The sequence below is a fragment of the Natrix helvetica genome (genome assembly GCF_964273705.1).
Source record: "Natrix helvetica genome assembly, chromosome: 16".
Lineage (NCBI taxonomy): Eukaryota > Metazoa > Chordata > Lepidosauria > Squamata > Natricidae > Natrix > Natrix helvetica.
The window spans coordinates 249,129-260,530 of NC_138563.1; the positions used below are offsets into that span (position 1 = coordinate 249,129).

At 61.0% G+C, this 11,402-nt stretch overlaps 1 protein-coding gene across 1 annotated transcript; it reads left to right on the forward strand.

Moving 5' to 3' along the window:
* The first annotated feature begins 287 nt into the window (after window positions 1-287).
* On the forward strand, window positions 288-11,041 carry LOC309399732 (sodium/potassium-transporting ATPase subunit alpha-2). Its single transcript, XM_081967806.1, has 23 exons — window positions 288-408; window positions 2,516-2,620; window positions 2,770-2,829; window positions 3,239-3,442; window positions 4,587-4,700; window positions 4,888-5,022; window positions 5,258-5,375; window positions 5,503-5,771; window positions 6,011-6,209; window positions 6,410-6,519; window positions 6,816-6,950; window positions 7,153-7,342; window positions 7,479-7,654; window positions 7,815-7,951; window positions 8,039-8,189; window positions 8,461-8,629; window positions 8,715-8,869; window positions 8,958-9,081; window positions 9,163-9,308; window positions 9,468-9,598; window positions 9,804-9,905; window positions 9,994-10,085; window positions 10,917-11,041. Exons 1-23 carry the CDS (start codon window positions 397-399, stop codon window positions 10,943-10,945), a joined length of 3,063 nt encoding a protein of 1,020 aa, XP_081823932.1. The 5' UTR covers window positions 288-396; the 3' UTR covers window positions 10,946-11,041.
* The last annotated feature ends 361 nt before the right edge of the window (window positions 11,042-11,402 follow it).

Genomic DNA, 11,402 nt, shown 5'->3' on the forward strand with positions numbered 1-11,402 from the left:
GTGATTTGCGGCAGTGGGCAGCCTCTATCTGTCTCTATCCAGCCCCCCTCTAAGGCAGCAAGGGGGCTTTTCTTCGGCTGGCAATGGGCTACTGTGCCCAGGGAAGCCTCCGTGCCAGGAGAAGGGGGCTGAGCCAGGGGCCAGAGTGGGCAGAACCAACTCCCTGCTCTTGAAAAAGCCTGCGGGTGGTGGGGGGGAGGGGGGAGGGGAGAGGTTGGGAAAGCCTGAGAAAAGGGGGAGGGTCCGTGAGGGGAGGAGCCTTCCTCCCTTCAAGATCCCCTTTCAGCCAGTGCCTCTATCCAGAGACAGCGCAGAGCAGAGGGGAATCAGAGCTATTTAAGGAAAGGGGGACTCTGCTGCCATCCAGCTGCCCGCTTGGCCCTCACTCCGGGCACAATGGGCAAAGGGGTGAGTATCCTGGGGCAGCCGTGGCACAGGGGCTGGGCAGGCCAGTGGCACAGAGCTGGTACCCACCCAAGAGGAAAAGCAGGGCTCCAGGCTGGGCAGGGGGTGCATCTGGGGGCCTGGAGTGAGTGGCCCCAAAGCCCCCCTTCTTTGGGAGCCCCTGAGAATCCTGCCCGCTGCTTCCAAACCCCTCTGCCTGCTGGTGCAATCAGAGGTCACCAACTCAACTGGCAGGAAAGTCCGGCTGACCCTCTCCGACAGGGCTAGGGTGGCAGAGATGCCAGCTGGAAGCATGAGTGACACCAGCTGTTGGACTCTCCGCCCAGAGCTGGCCTCGGCCTCACCTGCCCACCGGGGTCTCTCTCTCCCGGGCTCAGCTGCTGAAGCTCTCCTGGGCAGGGGCTGCCAGAGCTTCAGCAGTTGGGATGGTGGTGTTTGAACCCACCCGAGAGCCCTTGGGGGTCTGTGGCAGAATCCCTTCTGTCCAGGGTCACTGTCAGCCCCTCGGCCTCTCTGCCTGTGGCTCCCTGGCGTACAAAGGGCGAAGGGTGACCAGATATTGGGGGGGAGGGGTGACTGTGGCACGGAGGGGTTGCGGGCCCTCTCCCCTTTGGGCCAGAATGGGGAGGGGTGAGGATTTACTTGCCTTTGTGGGTGGGAGCTACAAGCCCTGCGCAACTCTGAAGCAGGACCGAATCTGGATACGTGGGAGGCCCTTCATTCCAAGCACTGTAAGAGGAGGATTTTGTATGTATGGATTCAATATTTAGAATACCTTGTTTAAAATTAAGGAATAATAATTATAGTTGAAAAACATTAATGTATCTATGATTACCAAATGAACCATTTGTGACTCGATATATATAATTGCAAGTGGTGACCATGGAAAGGACACACAAAATCTTGTAACCAAACGACACACTATATGAAATGGAAGAAGGATGTGTGTGTTTTACGTTTTTGTTTGTTCTTGTTTGTTTAAAAATAAATAAAACATAAAAAAAGAGGAGGATTTTGGAAGCTTTTGAAAATGGGATGCAGACTTTTATTTTCTCAAGCATTTTCCCCCAAGACCCAGTTTCAGGATCTGCCCCTTTTCCTGGCACTGGGCCCAAAGTCCCCCAAAGATACCCTCAGGAGGTGAGGCTGTGTCTCGGGCTAAAGGTAGAGAGGGAGGATCTTTGATTCCGAAACTGGGCCACCCGACATCTGCCCGGAAGAGCCCAAATCCCACATTCAGAGACTCATACGGGAAAAGAGGCTGGAAATTAAAAGTTGTCCAGGATCTAGGAAAGACCCCCGGATGGGTCCTCAGTTCTGCCCCCCTCCCCCTCCCCCCCAGTTCTGGAGAGTGGTGGAGCTGGAGCAGAGAAGGAGCAGGGAAGGAGCAGGAAAAGAAGGAAGCAGCTCCGGAGAAAGTTTGGGATTTTTCCGCCTTGGGGAGGAGGATGCAGGAGGGGCTCTGCTGGGATTGGAATGTCAGAAAGGTTTCCCCCTCCCCTGTGATGCTGGAATGGCCGCCCCAAGAGGTGGACAGCTTCAGCAGAGAGGGGGGCAAAGTCACAGCACGTACCTCTGCCTACAAGAGCCTCCATGCCCAGGCAGCTGCTCCTCCCTCCGATGGGGCTCGGCGGGTAGACCCGGCTCCCGCATCAGAGGAGGAAGGGGCGCATTCAGATCCTGTGTTGTTGTCAGAAGTCTGGCACCCCCGGGGGCATCGGGTTTCAGCCTCTGGATGCAGCTCCCGGCCCTTCCGGTGGGTCCTTCGGGGGCAGAAATGCCAGGACGATAAAAGTCCGCCCCCAGGGGTTGCCAAGCAATGCAAATTGTTCTGTGACAAACAGGCGAGGAAAGGAGGAATGCCCAAGTGGGCAGGATGGGCTCAGCTCAAGAGCAGCAAAGGGGCATCCAGGCCTGAGCCCTGGCACAGGCCCCGCGTGCTGCAATCGCTAGAGATCCAGGAAAGGGGCACCAAAATGGGGCCCCACAGATTCAGCGCCCCAGAGGTGAGCTAAGTTGCCCCTCCAAAGAAGGCAGGCAGGAGGGCCCGTCAAGGTTTCTATCCCACCTGTTCCTGGCCCACCACGTCAACGGCATCTCCCCCACTCAGAGCGGGCGAGAGTCGGCGCCCCTGGGCCCCACGGCCGAGAATGGCGGAGGGAAGAAGAAGCAGAAGGAGAAGGAGCTGGATGAGCTGAAGAAAGAAGTGAACCTGGTAAGGGGCACCTGGCAGGGGGGCAGCTGGCGGCAGGGCCCCCTTGGCGGCCTCCACCTCTCAGACCTCTGGGGGACGGTTGGGGGAAGCACCTCTGAGTCTGGGGCTGCCCTTCCTCCCTGAGGCTCTCTGGGGCGTCTCTTCCCCAGGATGACCACAGACTCTCCCTGGACGAGATCAGCCGGAAGTACCAAGTGGATCTCTCCAAGGTGAGTCCCACCAACCGGCCTCTCTCGGCTTTTCCTTGGCCAGGCCCTCCCCCCAGGACCTTTGCTGTGTGTGCCAGAGCACCCTGGGGGCTCGGAGGGCCTGGGTCTCTCCCCCCCGCCCCCATTAAATCCCAGGAGGGAAACCGGACTCTGAGCCTCAGCCCTGTGGAGGGAGGGGGGAATCCTTCTGCTACGACTTACTCCTTTATTAAAAACGTATCAGCATTAATCTGCACAAGCTCAACAGTTAAAGCATTTATTATTTTTGGTTCTGCTTCACATGAACTCTCCATGTTTTGTCTTGTTCCTAATGAATTGAACTCCAAAAAACCCCGATGGCCTTTGGCTTTACTCTCTCTCTGCCCCCCTCCCTCCCCGCCCCCTTCCCTCCTCCTGACCACCACGGCAGGGCCAGACCAACACCCGGGCAGCTGAGATCCTGGCCCAGGACGGCCCCAATGCCCTGACCCCCCCGCCCACCACCCCGGAGTGGGTCAAGTTCTGCCGGCAGCTCTTTGGGGGCTTCTCCATCCTGCTGTGGATCGGGGCCGTCCTCTGCTTCCTGGCCTACAGCATCAAGGCGGCCATGGAGGACGAGCTGGCCAACGACAACGTGAGTCCCCAGGAGCCAGGGAGCCCAGCGTGGGAGGCTCACCTGGGCCGGACCGGCTGGGTGCTTTCCCTGCGCTTGGGAGGCTGCAAAGTTTTAAGGTGGGGGAGGGTGTTGGCTGCCTCAGAGGCTGAATTTTCACCCAGGACTGGGGAGGGTGAAGCAGGCCCTAGGGCCCTTTTTTACTGGACACACTCTGTGCACTCTTGTGCGTCTCTCTGTGTGTGTGTGTGTGTGTGTGTGTGTGTGTGTGCAAGCAGTGAAGGGGGGGGGAGCAAAGGGCTCCAGGCTCTACTGGCTGTGTGACCCCCAAAGGTTTCCGTACTTGGAAACTATCCAGCCTCTCTTCAAACGAAACAGCCGGTGGAGGGGGGGGCAGAGAGACCCCACCGTCCCTTCCTTGCCCCCCCTGGAAGGCAGCTGCCAAAAGAGCCGGAAGCCCTTCCAGGGCCAGGGGGAGCTGGGCGAGTGGGAGACCGTCCAGACCGAGAGGAAGCCCAGGAGCCGCCAGAAACGCAGCAGAGGATCCCAGCAAATGGGGAGCAAAGCCCCCACCAGGGCAAGGAGGACCCTCCCTCATTGCACACTGAGGAGCAGCATTGGCCAGAGTCTCCCCCCCCCCCCAGGAAGGCCGGGCTTCCTTCCTTCCACCAGGTGGCCCTCTTTTCTCCATCTTCTTACGCTTTTTCCCTTTTTCGCTCAAGAGAGCGCACCATCTGGGAAAAGGCTTCCCTGAAGGAGCAGTTTTTCCGAGGGGAAAAACGGAATGAAGAACTTTGCTTAGGCTGCGGCTGCTCAGCCCCACTTCCCCCTCATTTCCCAAGGAGGCTTTTCTCTTCCCCCTTGCCAGGATGGCTCTGCAAGAGGCGAGAGAGGGGCCGGAGGGCTGCAGGGAGGGAGAGCGCCAGAGAGCACGCAGGGCCTTCCCTGAGAGGGACGGTTGGCCCCCTTGATGGACTACAACTCCCAGCAGCCTCGGCCCCTGGGCTCAGCTGAGAGGCATGCTGGCACTGGCAGTTCCGGATCACCTCGGGGGCACCAGCGCATCCATCTGGTTGGAGAAGCATCAAGGGGGGAGATTTCTCCAGGTGGTTGACCCCCCCCCCCCGATCCCCCAACTTCCTCTCTTTCCGACGGTTTCTTCCAGCTGTACCTGGGGGTGGTGCTGGCAGCCGTGGTCATCGTCACCGGCTGCTTCTCCTACTACCAGGAGGCCAAGAGCTCCAAGATCATGGACTCCTTCAAAAACATGGTGCCTCAGGTGAGCTGCCCTTCCTCCCAGCGCTGCGTTTTGAGGGAAGGTGTGCAGGAGAGCCAGCGCTGGACGCTCGGGGGTCCCCAAGCAGCCGCCGGGGTAGCTGCCGGAGACCATCCCTTCCTGCCAAGGGAAGGCAGCGGGTGGGGGAGAGCAGCCACGGCCCCCCAGGACGGTCTCTCTCCCCCCACAGCAAGCCCTGGTGATCCGCGAAGGTGAGAAGATCCAGATCAACGCAGAAAACGTGGTGGTGGGGGATCTGGTGGAGGTGCGAGGTGGGGACCGGATTCCTGCTGACCTGAGGGTGATTTCCTCCCATGGGTGCAAGGTGAGACCGGCCGGGGTGGGGTGGGCTTTCCCCTTCCGCATGGGGCTCCCCTTGGAGTCTGGGGATAGGCCTGTCTGGGAGAGGGAGCCCGGGTCTTCTCCGCTGCTGCCCTCCAGCCTCCTTGGCCTGGCACAGGGCCACGGCTGCGGTGCTGCCACTCGCGGGGTGCCCCTTTCAGGAGGACCCTGGCCCTCACGGCTCGGGCAGCCATCCTCTGCGCTTCTCTCCTGGACAGGTGGACAACTCCTCCCTGACGGGCGAGTCGGAGCCTCAGACGCGGTCCCCGGAGTTCACCCACGAGAACCCCCTGGAGACACGCAACATCTGCTTCTTCTCCACCAACTGCGTGGAAGGTGGGAGGCCCAGGGAGGCCAGGGGAAGCGCCCACCCTGCTCTGCCCTTGGTCCGGTGGAGGGGGAGGCAGGTAAGCAGGGGCCGACGGCTGCCCTCACCCTCCTCTCACCCACCCACCCCCGCCAGGCACCGCGCATGGCATCGTCATCTCCACCGGGGACCGGACTGTGATGGGGCGCATCGCCTCCCTGGCATCCGGGCTGGAGGTGGGCCGCACCCCCATCGCCATGGAGATCGAGCACTTCATCCAGATCATCACCGGGGTGGCTGTCTTCCTGGGCATGTCCTTCTTCATCCTGTCCCTCATCCTGGGCTACAGCTGGCTGGAGGCCGTCATCTTCCTGATTGGCATCATAGTGGCCAACGTGCCCGAGGGTCTCTTGGCCACCGTCACGGTAAGCGGCTGCCTGACTGTGGGGCGTCTCAGGAGGAGGAGGGGGAGGAGGGGCCACTCTCCAGAAAAACCTATAAGGTAACGCAAAGGGGGGGGGCAGTGTGGTGGAAGGGGGGGGGGACCAGCCAAGGGCGTCAGGGGCTTTCTGGGCAGCTGTGACTCTTTCCTTGCAGAGAAGCAGCCTCTGCCTTGAGGTCCTTCTGGACCCTCCCCAGTTGACCTCCCCTTCTCCACCCACAGGTCTGCCTGACGCTGACCGCCAAGCGCATGGCGCGGAAGAACTGCCTGGTGAAGAACCTGGAGGCCGTGGAGACGCTGGGCTCCACCTCCACCATCTGCTCGGACAAGACCGGCACCCTCACCCAGAACCGCATGACGGTGGCCCACATGTGGTTCGACAACCAGATCCACGAGGCGGACACCACCGAGGACCAAAGCGGTGAGGGCCAGAGTGGGGCGGAGGAGCCGTGGGCCTCCCAGAGCAGAGGAGGGGGGCTTTGGGGAGAGCAACGGGGCCTCCTCCAGAATTGGGAATGAGAATGGAAAAGAGCATCTCTGAGCATATGCAGAGGGCGTGCTTGCTATGGCCTGGTTAATCCCTGGAGCCCGAAGCCTGAAAGGGCCCCCTTCCCTCCGCAGGGGCAACTTTTGACAAGCGCTCGCCCACATGGACGGCTCTGGCCCGCATCGCAGCGCTGTGCAATAGGGCCGTCTTCAAGGCGGGACAGGAGAAGGTCCCCATTTCCAAGGTATGCCTGTCTTTTGCCACTAGAGGGCAGACTTTGAGAAAGCTCCTCTGGCCCAGACTGGGATGGGAGGCCACTGGGAGATCCCGAGAGTGGGAGGCTGGCAAAGTCCCCCGAGAGGGCAGCGCAAAAGGCAGCTCTTTCCTCACCAAGAAAGACCCTGGAGTCTTCAGCAGGAGCCAAGCGTGACTTGTGGAAGACCTTCCCTCCCTTTGAATGTGGCAGGGCTGGCGGGGCGGGGGGTGAGTGGGGGGGGGAGCTGAGCAGGCCTGGGCAACTCTTCTTCCCCCTTTCACCAGAAAGACACGGCCGGGGACGCCTCCGAGTCTGCCCTCCTCAAGTGCATTGAGCTCTCGTGCGGCTCCGTCAAGAAGATGCGGGACAGGAACCCCAAAGTGACCGAGATCCCCTTCAACTCCACCAACAAATACCAGGTGAGGAAAGGGGCTGGGGGGGGGCAGTTGGGGGGCCTCGACTGTCCCAAAGAGCACCCAACAAAATGGAGAAGGGTGGGGTGCATCCTTAACCTTCAGACCGAAGCCCAGGTCTCCCCCACCCACCCCGGCAAGGCCGCCATTGGGGAAGTGGCGGGAAGTGGTGCTCCCCTTCTCTCTCAACGGCTTCTCTCCCCTCCAGCTCTCCATCCACGAGCCGGAAGACAGGCCCAATGGGTATGTGCTGGTGATGAAGGGGGCCCCCGAGCGCATCCTTGACCGCTGCTCCACCATCCTTCTGCAAGGACAGGAGGTGCCCCTGGACGAGGAGATGCGCGACGCCTTCCAGAACGCCTACCTGGAGCTGGGCGGGCTGGGCGAGAGGGTGCTGGGTGAGGACTGTTCATCTGGGGAGGGAAGGGGGCTGCGCTCAGGAGGGGCCTCCCCGGAGGGCTTGAGCCAGGAGAGGTGGGGAAGCTGGGCCAGGTGTGCCTGGCCTCTGAGGCAGCCTCGTATCAACCTCGCAAGGCTTCTGCCTGTACTACCTGCCCGAAGACCAGTTTCCCCGCGGCTTCAAGTTTGACGCAGACGAGGTCAACTTCCCGGTCACCAACCTCTGTTTCGTGGGGCTCATGTCCATGATCGACCCCCCTCGAGCAGCCGTGCCGGATGCCGTGGGGAAGTGCCGAAGTGCTGGGATCAAGGTGAGCCGGCCGTGGGCACAGCAGGCTCCCTCGGTCGCATGCAGCCTCCGCATTCCCCATTGGGGGGGCGCTGGCCAGAGCACATGAGGCTGCCCCCCAGCAGGAGAGGTGACCCTGGAGCGGAAGCTCCCTTTGAAGAAAGTCCACTCTCTCCTGGCAGGTCATCATGGTGACGGGCGACCACCCCATCACGGCCAAGGCCATCGCCAAGGGGGTGGGCATCATCTCCGAAGGCAACGAGACCGTGGAAGACATCGCCATCCGGCTGAACATCCCCATCAACCAGGTCAACCCTCGGTAGGTCAGCCCCTCCGCCGGCAGGCTGCCCCGTCCTTGGGGCTCACTGCACTGCCCCTGCTCACAGGGCCGGGCGTCTCCACCTAGGGAGGCCAAAGCCTGCGTGGTCCACGGCTCCGATCTGAAGGACATGGTCCCCGGACACCTGGACGAGATCCTGAAGAACCACACGGAGATCGTCTTTGCCCGCACGTCCCCCCAGCAGAAGCTGATCATCGTGGAGGGGTGCCAGAGGCAGGTGGGGCCACTAGGCTCTCTGGGGCAGGCAGGAGGGAGCCGTCAGCCCAGGCAATGCCTAGTGGCGGTGCCCGCTTGCTCGGGGCAAGGAAGAGCAAGAGGTGGCCGCAGGGCTGGATTTTGTTATCCTCGGCCTGGTCTTCCTGCTGGGGTCTGGGGTCTTCTCTGAAGCCAGAAATGGGGGGCTCAATGTCCCCAGGTTCAGCGAACCGGGATCAGGGCATGGGGTATCGTCCCCCTCCACCATTAACCCCCCCTCCGCGGCCCTGCAGGGGGCCATAGTGGCCGTGACGGGGGACGGGGTGAATGACTCCCCCGCCCTCAAGAAAGCAGACATTGGCATCGCCATGGGCATCGCCGGCTCAGACGTCTCCAAGCAGGCCGCCGACATGATCCTCCTGGACGACAACTTTGCCTCCATCGTGACGGGTGTGGAGGAAGGTGCGTTCCCGCAGGAGCCAAAGTGGGGGATGGGGATGCCAGGGAATTTCCTGTGGGGGTCCCACTCCGTTTCATCCCCCAACAGGCCGGCTGATCTTCGACAACCTGAAGAAATCCATCGCCTACACGCTGACCAGCAACATTCCCGAAATCACGCCCTTTCTCTTCTTCATCATCGCCAACATCCCGCTGCCCTTGGGCACCGTCACCATCCTGTGCATTGACCTGGGCACCGACATGGTGAGCCTTGCCGGCTCCCTTCGCGGGCTTCCAAGCTGAACTCCCAGCCTGAAGGATTCACCACCCTCCCCCTCCCCCCCCACTTTAGGTGCCCGCCATCTCCCTCGCCTACGAGGCGGCTGAAAGCGACATCATGAAAAGGCAGCCGAGGAACCCGAAGACGGACAAGCTGGTGAACGAGCGCCTCATCAGCATGGCCTACGGGCAGATTGGTGAGCCAGGCCCACTTGGGTGCCAGGAGAGGGGGGCTCTGCCCAGGAGCTAAGGGACCCCTCCCCCGTGTGTCTCCCCAGGCATGATCCAGGCCCTGGGGGGCTTCTTCACCTATTTTGTCATCCTGGCCGAGAACGGGTTCCTGCCCACCACGTTGCTGGGCATCCGCCTGGACTGGGACGACCGCTCCAAAAACGACCTGGAGGACAGCTACGGCCAGGAGTGGGTGAGTCGGGAGGCGCTGAGCCAGGGGCAGCGTCAGGGGATCGGCGCCTGCAGGAAGAGTTTGCTGGGCCGTAGCTGGAGGTGGGCAAGGGGGGCTTTGTGGGGAGGGGTCTGCCTCTCCAGGCGTCCCCACCGGGCGGTGTGTCTTCCCTCCCGGCAGACGTACGAGCAGCGGAAGGTGGTGGAGTTTACCTGCCACACGGCCTTCTTTGCCAGCATCGTGGTGGTGCAGTGGGCCGACCTGATCATCTGCAAGACACGCCGCAACTCCGTCTTCCAGCAAGGCATGAAGTGAGCGTGGGCGCCTTCCGCAGATGAGGCAGGCCAGGTGGCCTTTGGGGAGCGCTCCTTCCTCCTGAGGCCACCAGAGCAGCCCTTTCCCAGAACCCCTGTCCGGTGGTAGACTGCCCCTGCCCATGGAGCTCCCTCTGCCAAGGCCCAGCGTGAACAGGGGGACTCCTGCCGCCTCTGAGCCTCCGTCTCTCGCTCCTTCCAGGAACAAAATCCTGATCTTCGGCCTCCTTGAAGAAACTGCCCTGGCTGCCTTCATGTCGTACTGCCCTGGGATGGGGGTGGCCCTCCGGATGTACCCCCTCAAGTGAGTAGGACCGCTCCCCCCGTCTCCGACCCCTCTGCGCTGTGCCCCACAGGCAGCCCCCCTGAGCCAGCTCCCCCTCCTCTTGCAGGGTCACCTGGTGGTTCTGCGCCTTCCCCTACAGCCTCCTCATCTTCATCTACGACGAGGTCCGGAAGCTGTTCCTGCGGCGCTACCCCGGGGGTGAGCCTTCCCCCCACGGCCGCCCCCACCTTTCCCCAGAGGGACCCTCCATTGGGTGGGAGGTGCATCTTTTGTGCTGGCTCACAAGTCCACCCCCCTCCTCTCTCCCAAGACACATGGTCTTCCAGGTGGCGCTCCCAGACTCTTTGCAGAGCCATGGGCTTTGGAGTCCTGCCTTGGGGGATCGTATTCTGCCCCATACATCCCTGCGACCAATTCGCTCGCACAGAGAGGGGCTCCTCCAGGTGCCGTCCGCTAGACAATGTCGTGGGGCGGCGCCTAGGAGTAGAGCCTTCTCTGTGGCGGGCCCAGCCCTGTGGAATGACCTCCCTCCGGATATTAGGAATACCTCTGACCTCCGCTCCTTCCGTATTAAGCTTAAGACCCACCTATTCCAAGCAGCTGGCCTGGCTCAACTTTGATTTAACCATCTCGCTCCTGACGGGTTTTTAACTGGGTATTTTAATTACATTTAATTTCTAGGGGTTTTAAATACAGTATTTTAATTGTTTTTATCAATCGATCTCCTCCTCATGTATGTATGTATGTTTTAGTGTACCTTTGTTATATGTTTGTTTTGTTTACATATTTATTTCGAATGTTTCGTTGTATGCCGCCCCGAGTCCTTCGGGAGAGGGTGCGGCTAAGAAATAAATATATTATTATTATTATTATTTGGGAGGGAAGCAGGGAAGAGAGGCTGGTTTGAGGGCAGCTGGGGGGGGGGGGGCTTCCTGCTTGCAGCTCTCTCTCTCCCCCCCTCTCTCACACACACACACTCAGACACCATCCCCCTCTGGCTATTGACCGTCTGCTTTCCTTCCTTTGCAGGTTGGGTGGAGAAGGAGTCGTACTATTAAGCTCCAGAGAGGAGGCGGGCAGCCCCCTGGGATCCAGCCCCTCGCAGCCTGTAGCCCAAGTAGTAGCTGAAAGATGCAATAAACCTAATCCTGCCACCCCTCCTCCCCCAAGGCTGCTTCTTTCAGAAAGGACCCTCGGGGGTCTAGAAATGGGGCTCTGCCCCCCATGGTTGCCAAAGGGCCTAGCTGGAGGTCCGAGGAAAGAGGGCAGAGGTGGGGCAACTGAACGCTTGGACTGAAAGAGACCGTAGAGCTGGTGGCCCCTTGGACCCCCCGGTGAGAGTGGCCCCGTCATCCTGGCCTGGGGGGGGGACGGACACACATCCGGGCCTTCTCTACCTCCGGACAGACAATTCTTTCCTCGCTTCCGCAGGATGTCGGCCTCAGACATCAGAAAAGGAGGATTATTTGGGGAATGGGGGGCGGGGGGCGGGAGGGACACAGTTCCCCGGATGGG

Coding starts and splice junctions, on each gene's coding strand:
- LOC309399732 (XM_081967806.1), top strand. Junction 7,655..7,814: donor GCCGAAGTGCTGGGATCAAG/GTGAGCCGGCCG, acceptor CTCTCCTGGCAG/GTCATCATGGTGACGGGCGA. Junction 9,906..9,993: donor CTCCGGATGTACCCCCTCAA/GTGAGTAGGACC, acceptor CTCCTCTTGCAG/GGTCACCTGGTGGTTCTGCG.